Raw genomic sequence first — 10,580 nt, 5'->3', positions numbered from 1 at the left:
ATGAGTCCGTCGGCCCAGAAAAAGAAGGGAGAGGGGGCATTGCCAGAGGTCGGCCTCCAGCCTTCAGAAGGGAAGAAGGCCTGCGTGGAGAAGGTCCTACTGTGGTCCATCCTGACCCGTGACCCCTGGGCCCAGGCCAGGCTACTCAGCACAGCAGTTAGTGCGGGCCTGAGATTGTGCTCTCCCCGTGATGAGGATGCAGGTGAGAGAAGCTGAAGGTCATCATGGGGTAACTTCTCCCTCTCTCTTTCTCTGTCCAGCTACTGCACGGTTTTCCTGATTCTTGCCCCTTTGAATGTTGTTTTTCTCCCCCAGATCCTATTTGCTAATAAGGAAGAACCAAAATAGATAGGGTCAGGCTTTTTTCAATGAAAAGCCCAGCCCATCAGGGACCAACAGCTCCCCTGACTGTCACCTGGCAAGTGACTGGCCACAGGCTTCTGCCATGTACCCAGTGCAGGGAGCTGCAGTGGTAAACACAGCCGGGGGGAGCTGGACCCCAGGCAAGGAAGGAAGGAGATGGTCCCCACAGTCCCTGCCTTGGGTTAGGCTCCCATGGGTCTCTTTCCTAGGCCCAGCTAACAACTGCTTCATAAACTCTATTCTGGACCCATGTCTTCCCAGTGACCCTGAAGACTTTGTCTTGGAGACCAAGTGACGTTGGGAGCCATGCTCAAGGTTCGTCTCTGCTGGACCCACATCCCTGCAAGTATGGAAACCTAATCCATATTCATCCATGTAGGCCAGTCGGCCTCACACTGTGCATCTATGTTAGTCCCTAAGCTGCACTTTTATACTGTTTCTCAACCCACACACATACTCTTAGTCACTAGCTTCCAAAGAGTAAAGGAACGAGCAATGAAAGTGGACACCACATCAGAGGACCTCATAAGGGCAGAAAGCAGTCCCCAGAGCACATCTCACTGCCCCCCCCACCCAGCCTCTCTGCACATCAGCCATACTATCCCTTTCCCTGCCATGGCTGGGCCTCTTCCTCTTTAGCAAGGTGGTCCAAGGAGTGCTAGTGACCTGGACTTGGCGGGAGCAGGCCAACTGTCTTCTCAGTTTGCTCTCAGGCTTAGAATGTGGTTACTGGTGTGCATAACATTTGGGCCCACCTGGAGCTACGCTCTGTAGACTCTATCCGGAGCCAGGGTCACAGGACCCTTCCTCACCTCCAGGGATTCCTGGATACTTACAGGCAGATGACCAGCGAAAGCAGTCAGAGGAAACGTAATCGATACCTAGTGATGAAGAGCTAAGAAGCCGTGCAGGAATGATGAGACACTCCAGACAGGAGCGAGGCAGGAAGCCCCTTCCGCCCAAGGCCAGAGGGAGAAAGGAAAGTGAGAAAGTCTGTCCAGTGGTAAGTGCAGCCACAGAGAGAGGGGTCATCTGATATGAGCTGGAGCCGTGAAAAGATCTAGATTCTGCCAAAGTCACCAGAGAAATGCCCCAGCTTTCCCCTTCCTCCCTTCTTCTCATCTCCTGCCAGGATACTCCCCACCCCGCCCCGGCCCATTGAGTGAAATTCCCTGGAAGCCCGAAAGCCAAGAGACTGGGAACTGGAGATCCTGCAGAGCAGCCCGCCAAGGTCGAGGGCAAATAGGCAATTGACCAGCACCAGCTAAGAACAATAACAGACCAGGCCTTGGATAGGCCAGTTGCAAGTGTCTCTATTTTAGAGAAATATTAGAACCACCTTCCCAAGGAACAGCACCCTCCTTAGACCTCTCAGCCACACAAAGTTAGAAATGCGTCATCGGCCTCTGACGCCCTGTTATGTGTACGCACAGAAAGTTATCTAGCAAGTTCATCACAGCAGGAAGATACCCCTGAAGGAAGCTGCGCAGTGTTTGTAAGGAGACGGTGCCCTCCCTCAGGGGCCATCTGGCTCTGTGCCCTAATTAGGGGCTGGGCTGGGTCCAGGCACTACGGGATCCTTCGAGCCATTTCCTACCCTGGAAAATAAAGGCATGCCCTGCACCTTGCTGAAGAGTGAGGCATCTGGCTGAGGACTAGGAGGGAGGCATGTCCAAGGCACCAGAGAACTCACCATGCTCCCTAGAGGAGAGCAGAGAGCCCCCTCTTCCCTTCCCTCCGTCTCCTCCGCTAAACCCTGACCACCTTTGGCTCAACTTCCTTCAGGCATGTTCCAGTGACTCACTCTAGATCTTCAGCTCGAGCTGGGCACTAGGTTCATGTACCTCTGCGTCTCCCTTTCTCCCTTACCCCCACCCTGCCCCGCCCCAGGAGCCAGTCCTCATCAGATGGAAAGCCTCTCCCCAGCAAGGCCTTCAGCACAAGGGTCCTAGAACTAAGGGTAAGGGAGGAGGCAGGGTGGGGAGAGTAAGAGGACATTTCTAAAATTCCTGGAAGAGAAGGAAGGCTTTACCCAACGGCGTTGAGAGTCTGAATATGAGCCCAAGACAAGAAGCAAAACAAAAGGCTCCTCCCCGAGCTCAGCTTGGCCCTCCTTCAGCAGTCGCGGCCTAACTTCTGCTTGGATATCGTCACTTACTAGCCCCAGCGTTTCCCGTAAGTGTTGCATCCTCACCTAGTCTGCACGTTCTCACAGGCAGGAGCCCCGTCTGCAGAGCACAGAGCCCAGCACACGCCCACCCCTCCCCACATTGCACAAATACTTCACAATGGGTCCTACGCTGGACAAGCTACCGAATTTGCAAGGCCTGTTGCAAAAGGCAAGGAGGAGCTCCTTGTTAACCATTATTAAACATTACAAGATGATGACAACAGAACATGGAACCAAGCACAGGGCTCTTCTTTTTTTTTTTTTTTTTAAAGATTTTATTTATTTATTTGACAGAGATAGAGACAGCCAGCGAGAGAGGGAACACAAGCAGGGGGAGTGGGAGAGGAAGAAGCAGGCTCATAGCGGAGGAGCCTGATGTGGGGCTCGATCCCACAACGCCGGGATCACGCCCTGAGCCGAAGTCAGACGCTTAACGACTGAGCCACCCAGGCGCCCCAAGCACAGGGCTCTTCTAAGTGGTCCTATGTGGTATGAGTAGTAGCTTGTCTCCAAAGACTCCACCATCAATTTCTTACCTCCCTGTGCCTGCATGTCACTCCCACATTAGGAGGTGGAGTCTAATTCCCTTCCCTTGAACCTGGACTTGCCCAATAGAACACATTGGAAATGACATTCTTAGATCTTCATGACCAAGTCATAAGAAACCTTATAAATTGTGCCGGGGCCTCTTAAACACTTGCTTTTAGGACACTCCCTCCCTCTTCAGAACCCAGCCAACATGCTGTGAGAAACCCAAGTGGAGAAGCCACGTGTCAGTCAACGGCCCCTGGCTGAGTCCCAGGTGGACAGCCAGTGTCAGGTGCCAGGCACGCGGCGAACTACCTCGATCGCCTAGTCCCACTGAACCTTCATAGAACTGCAGTCCCAGAGACGTCCGACAGAAACCAGATGAGAAACCCCGAGTGAGAACCACCCAACCGAGCCCAGTCACTTCACAAAAATATGAAAAATTATCATAAATTGTGGCTTTTGAAGCTAAGTTTTGTGGTAGTTTGCCATGCAACAATAAATAACCGGGACACGCTCCAAGGAATGGTGTTCATTTGGAATACGATGTGCACGGCCCGAGTCATGTGCCACAGGAGCACGGACTGAGCACACAGTAGGAGCTCAAGAAAGGCTGCCCGCCATTCCTGACCACAGGTGTGTTGACACCAGGCATGGGAACCCCCCAGCCCAGGATGTGCCCTTCTACCGGCAGATGTCCTGTGTCGTGATGTATTTGCCATCTGGTTTCAACCTGACGTCTCCCTGGCTGAGGAAGGCTCAGATACTGCTGTCTCCAGAGATTCATGACCACTTCCTCCCACCCCGTTCCTACCCCTCCTATCTCAGGAAATGAAAAGCAATTTTTCCCCAGGGCCTGTTTACCCATAGCAACATAACAGGATTTCCAAAACCCATCTCACAGCCAGTTCCAATATCTGTCTTCACTGTAATAATAATACAGATGCTGCACCTGCCCCCAGATTCCATTTTTTGCTCTTGTGTTTGTTCATTTGTTTCTTCAGGATCTTCAAACATCTGATTACATTTCATGCTTCAGATGAACAGTCATGAAAATGGAAGATTATCAGACTTTGTGATTTTCGTCAGCCGTCCTCTCTGCTCAGCAGCTTCTTGCAACCCTTATTCTCTCTCACCCTCTGCCTCCCGGGAGCTCCTCTCGTGCCCTGTTAGTTCCTCTCCCAGTTGTGGGTCGTACTGTTCTCACCCCTGTAACCCCTTCATGGGCAGCAGCCAAGGAAGATACCAAGTCAGCATGTGGCCCTAGGCTGACAGACGTTGCCGTTTGACTGGGAATGAGATTCCCTCCAAATCAACAGGACAAAACAGGTGTGGGACCCCAGGCTAACATGCCACTCCCTCCCCATGAAGCTCCTGATCACATGGTCCCCCTTCTTAGGACACCAACTCCCCCAAAATTCATCCTTCCCTGAAGTGGGAGGACAGTGCAGGCAAATCTAAGGGACCAGAGACCCCAGGCACTGAGACTGGGATGTGTAACCACGGTGGGGTCCTAAGCCTGAGTCTCCCACCAACTGCTCAAGAAACACAAAAGCTTCCAGTGAGATCCAGGCCATGTTTAGTCCGCACAGCCTGATACGTATTTTCATTTTGTGAGTATAAATTGCCACTTTGGAGATCTCGGGTGCAAGATCGGTCCCCAAGGGATTTTCATTTACTACATTGCTTGCAGGTAGCGTCCGGGGCTCCCAGGTGGATGTTGGCCTCAAGACCAACCACTACAACGCAGCAGGAAACATTCTGGGGATAATGACCGAGGCTTTTCCTCTCCGGAGCTCTCCCTGCTGCCCCCACGCCCCACCCCCTACCCTGACTCTTCCACTCTTCGGCAAGCAGCTTCTGCTGCAAGGGAAGGATGGGATAGGGAGAAAAGGGAAAATACAAGCTTTGATGTCTGGGCAAGATTAAAATATTTAGGAGAAACATCTTGAGTGAGAGCAGGGCTTCTCTCCACCCTTCCTCTACACTCCCCAAAAATAAACAGTGAAGATTCCTCAGAGACAGTGAGGAGAGGAGAAGGAGGGAAGGTGCTGAGAAGGGAGAGGCTGCTGAGCCCACGCAGACCACATGAAGACCTATGCCAGCAAAGGGCCCCTGTGAGGGACACTGCTGGCACCCAGGGACCCCACGGCTGTCGTTCCTGATGGGCCCCCCAATGGCTCTTCTTTCTACAGCAGCCAGCACTGGCGTCCATACTGTGTTCTCTCCATGTCCACATTTCTCCCTCCAATCCCACCATGTCCCAGGACACTTGAATCTTCACGAAAGGTAAGTCGGACCCTCATCCTCTGCTACTATCACCCCGCCGCCCAACACCTACTAAGAAGCAGCTCAAAACCTCCCTCCCCACTCACGAGCTGGAAATGGGTTAAACCAACCTACCAGGCTTATAACACAGACTAAGGAAATCGAGCGCATGCCAGGTGGCAGGCACCTAAATAAGGTTTTTCACACCTTAGGGATAGAACTTCCACCCACCCCTTTAAACTTGGACTCTGGGGTGCCTGTGTGGCGCAGTTGGTTAACAACCAACCCTTGGTTTCAGCTCCGGTCATGATCTCAGGGTCGTGGGATCGAGACCCGCATTGGGCTCCATGCTCAGCGTGGAGTCTGAGATTCTCCCCATCTGCCCCCTCCTGCTCGTTCTCTCTTTCTCTCTATCTCTCTCAAATAAATAAATAAATAAAAAACTTGGACTCTGACCTGGCCTCCCTGCCAAGCCCTCCCTCAGAGCATGGCTCCACCTCATAGAGCAGTTAGTCTTTCTTTGGTGTTATATCTGCAATATTTCCTTCTCTCTTCAGCCCAGTATTACACGGCACTGTGATTCCTGACTAACAGTCCATACCTGCTATCAGATGGGGGCCACTTGGGGTGGGGGCCCAAGCCCTACTCATTGCTGCGTGCCTTGTCATCGGCACATAATAGGCACTAAATTAATGCTTTTGTTGTTAAATTGAATTGTCCACCCAGTTCTCTTTTTTAAAATTAAAAACAGAAATGCTCATTAAAGCACCTCCAGAGCAAAGGAGATCGTCCTAAAGAGCAAGCAAATAAGAAAATCACAATCGGATAAACCACCGTCAGGTCTCACCTGTTCCCATTCTCAGCTAAACTTTTCCCACAGCAGCTGCTCTGTGTCTTCTCACTTTGATCCTTCTCACCTCCCCCACCTTCCTTGAGCCCCAGTCTTACCCCTGAGCCTCTCATTCCGAGCTCGGTCCGGGATCTCATCTCTTAACTTAGAAAAAAAGAAGAATGCCTGACATGAACTCCCTCAAATTCTCCTCCTTCTGCCTCAAAATCTCTCTGAAATGGTTGGCAAAAGGTGGCAGGGCGGAGGGAAAATGACACAGCTGGGGGAGCCTGCAAAATCTTATTGGAGGGCAATTTGGCGATGTGATCAAAATTCCACATCCACATAAACTTTGACCTAGATGGTCAACTTCTACAACTTTATTCTAAAGAAAGTATTGAGCAAGTGCACCAAAAAGTCCACAAAGGTGTTCTGTACAGTGTTGTTTCTAAAACACACCCTCCCAGGGGCACCTGGGTGGCTCAGTTCGTTAAGGGTCCGACTATGGGTTTTGGTTCAGGTCATGATCTCAGGGTTGTGAGATCGAGCTTGTTTAAGATTTGCTCTTTCCCTCTGCCCCTACCCCCACTTCTCTTCCTCTCTAAATAATATAATAATAAAGAAAATTTTAAAATGAAAAATAAAATGCACCCTCCTAGCCTTGTTTTTGTATCATTTTGCTTTCTGGGCTTCAGCTACTCAGCCTTCTTTTAGCTTCCATTTTTCCTCTCCCTTTCCCTAAAATCCCTGAAGTCCCCACATCCCACCCTAAAGTCTCCTCCGTGTCTCTTACCCCACCCAGTTACTTCAATCTAGCTCAGACCCTTCCTAAGCCACCTATAGAATAGCAAACCAGCCACCCTGAAAACAGAGCATCCTTGTAAAGGGCACACAAAGTAAGGCTTGTGAAGAACCACTCCAGAGGTGAGAAAAGAGTGGCTTATGGGTGCTTGCCAACCCCTGGCCTCTGAGTTTCTCTGACTCCCACTGTGGCTGCACCACTCTGCCTAGGCATGGGCAAAATCCTTTTCTCCTAAGTTCATCTGAAACAAACTGGAATTTTTCAAAAGGGACTTTAATTCTTTTGTGTGTGTGTGTGTGTGTGTGTGTGTGTGTGTGTGTGTGTGTGTGTGTGTGTGTGTTTTAAAGAAGGGAGTTAAATTCAATATATGGAACATTTTAAAAAAGAGTTTGCATGTTTCCTATGTTAATAATGCCCACCTGGCAAGATATCTCTTCCCTGGTAAAGATCACCAAACTCTCAAGTCCTTCAGTTCTGTGTGCAACCCCACAGCACAGCCCACCTCTCCTTCCCAGTGGAACCAAGGGGGTGACAAGCTGGACATTGACTGAAATGAAAATCACATCTTCCCTTGTGGTTTTTGTTCCATGTAGTACTGTACTTTATTGTAAATTTTTATCTTTGCAAACATGATCCTTGAACATGTTAGAAATGTTTTTCAACAATACCAAAACATACATAGTGAAAAAACTTGCTCCCTCTTGTCCCTGACCCAGACACCCATCTCCCTTCCCCAGAGGCCGACACTGTTCCCTGGTGAGCATAAATGGAGATGCATATGTCATGGCCATACTCTACACTCTGTTCTCCTTGTCTTTTTCATTGAATATATCTCAGAAATTGTTCCATAGTATACAAATAGATAGGCCTTATTATTCTTACCAGCCTTATGTACCATAATCCACACACTAAGTTCCCTATTGATGGATATTTAGGTTGTTTCCAATCTTTTGCTATTATGAACATAGTACAATAGATATCTCTGCATGCTTCCCTTTGTATCTCTCTTAGAAAAATGCTAGAAATGAAATTTCTAGGTCAAAGCAAATGTGTATTTAAAATTTTGATAGATATTGCCAAATTGCCTCCAAAATTAGCGTTCCAGTTCATACTTCTACCAACGATACATGAGTGTTAGCTTCCTCCCAGTTTTCCCAATCATCCACCGAAGTTTCTTATCTTTGCCAATCTGATATATATAAAGAATGATGTTTTGTTATACTTTTATTTTGAATTTCTTTTAGAATAGGTGATATTGAGCAAGGAGTATAGCATAAGATTCAGAAGACAAACCCTGGTCCTTGACTGCTTGGGTTCAAATCCCAACCCAATCATTTATTAATTGGGTGGCTTTGGTAATTTACTGAACCTATGTTTTTGGTTCCTCATCAAAAAACGGGATTCATGATAATAATACATTCTTCATATAGTTATTGTGAAAATTAAATGCATAAGTGAATATAAAACTACATAAATGTTAATTATCATTATTATATTCTCATGTTTAATGACCATTGTATCTTTTTCCTGTGAAATGTCTATTAATGTCCTTTGTGCATTTTTCCATTGTTTGTTATTTTTTCAAGTTCCAAAATACAAAAGGTCTTTATGTATATTTAGGAGATTAACCCTCCGTCGTTTGTGTGGCAAATATTTTTCCCAGTTTTTCCTTGCCTTTTTCCTTGCCTTTGACTTTATTTACAGCATTTTTGAAATTCTGAAGTTTTATGTAGTTACATATATATCAACCTTTCCTTTTATGACTTTTGAACTTCAAGCTGTGCTCCAGGAATCTCACACTTCTTAAAGTAAGAATGAATTGCAACTAGAACAACTTCCTGTTTTTCCTGTTTTTCCTCCACTCACTTTCTCCCTATCCTATGAATGAGCCAAGGTTATTCCTAATACCTCCTCGGTGGCTTTTTCACATTCAGTCTCTCCCTTTCCCATCTATAGTCAAGAGTAAGTCCAATCAAGGCACAGCCCTACTCAAATATGTTCCACAACTCCCCATTTCCGCATGAGCTAAGAACAAGCTTCTCACTAGAAGCATCTTCCTAGATGACACCAACTTACTCTGCCAGCTGCTGATTCCCCTAAATGTCTCCTACCCTCCAGTCCAACTTCTAATAGTCTTTCCCTCCTCCCTGATTTTCATCACACTGTTTCATCTTTATAAAGCCTCTGCCTTCCAAAATTCTCTTCATCTTTCAAAACTCATCCCAAACATCCCTTCCCCATAAAGTCTTCACTGGTCCCCAATAATCTCATGTGAGCTTTTCTTCCCTTGCACAGCCAAAGGTACCTTCTTTGTTCTTTTCCTGAGACGTGCATCTCAATCTGTCCTAAGTAAACCAAGAACTCTAGCGGAAACATGAGCTGCATTTCATTCATCTCCGCATCTGCTCATTTCCTTAACCTTTTGTTGAAATAAATTGTAGACACAAGTAATCAGATGGATGAGGAGCAGTGCAGGGGAGGGGGAAGGGATAACCAAGGAGTTACTCTTCTCTGGCTAAACCATCACACTCAAGCAGCTGGGCTGGAGGCTGCTGCCTTCCCCAGTTGGGTCTCCCCTGCTGTGTCAGATGGTAGGTATTGGTTAATCTTCTTTCAGGTGCAAGTGAAAGAATACCTTTAAACAAAAAAGGGACTTGCTGGGTGGAAAAGCAGGTCTCTCTTCTCTCTCTCCATCCTCAGCCCCACATCCTGTGTATTGGCTCCATTCTTGGAGAGGCAGTCACCTCTGGAGGCAAGATGGTGGCCACAGCTCTAGTTTTCTATGGTACCTGCATGTCCTCTCAAATTCAAGTCCGAAGAGGAGGGGTGTCTGCCTCCCTCCTCGCAGCTCCAGCAGAGGTCTCATTGCCTTTCTCTTTCCTTTAATGGGTTAGGTGTCCACATAGAGCCAATCACTAGGACCACAGCGATGTATTGCCCTGGTAGGTAGGGTCTGAACACATCTCCACTCTCAGAGCCAAGAACTGAGTGGAATCTATGAGCACATGGGCATGGTATACGTCCCGAAATCGCTCCACAGAAGGAAATTGACTTAATTTTACCAAAAGAAGGAAGAACAGATGCTATTGACCAAAACCACCCAATAACCACTGCACGGAATGCAGAGCGCTGCTGCCCTCCTAGAAGAGGGGGGTGGGCCTGAAGCCCCAACCCTGAGCTATTTCTCTCCTGCCTGCCACTCTCCCCTGCCCTGTAGGCAATGGCTCTAGCTTCCAAACACAACATGGTCCCCCAAGATTTGTGGCTTAGCCGCAGGACCAGTGCGAACAGATCCTAACCAAACCCCAGACCAGGCGATGGCTGGCGTGGTCCAGCCGGCTCCAAGTTATTAGAACCAGGAGTCCCAGCTCCAGTCCCAAGAGTTGTACGATTGTTTATCTTTGTTGGGGAAAAACTGCAGCCAGAGCCATAAATCACTGCCCAGCTGGATGGCTTCGCTGAAATGTTTGTTTAAACAATGAAATCTCCTGACGGACTGAAAATATAGGATGGATCACCCCGTCCTTCTCGGGCCTAGTCTTGCAGGCTGGAGCCTGAGGCCTGCAAGAGGGACTCAAAATCGGCTCCCCACCCCCCACCCCCCACTCCCCATCCCTCCC

The 10,580-nt window shown here is 48.4% G+C and overlaps 1 protein-coding gene across 1 annotated transcript in view; it reads left to right on the top strand.

Moving 5' to 3' along the window:
* Window positions 1–10,580, top strand: part of LOC117801787 (basic proline-rich protein-like) — a 48,745-nt gene continuing 38,165 nt past the window's right edge. The window contains exon 1 of the mRNA XM_034657291.1: window positions 1–202. Within this exon, the coding sequence (XP_034513182.1) occupies window positions 1–202 (202 nt within the window). The remainder of the gene's footprint in view (window positions 203–10,580) is intronic.

The sequence above is a fragment of the Ailuropoda melanoleuca genome, chromosome 4 (assembly GCF_002007445.2).
Source record: "Ailuropoda melanoleuca isolate Jingjing chromosome 4, ASM200744v2, whole genome shotgun sequence".
In the NCBI taxonomy this organism is placed as follows: Eukaryota; Metazoa; Chordata; class Mammalia; order Carnivora; family Ursidae; genus Ailuropoda; species Ailuropoda melanoleuca.
Note: the sequence above shows the minus strand (reverse complement) of the source record. Positions and strands in the feature narration are given on the sequence as shown.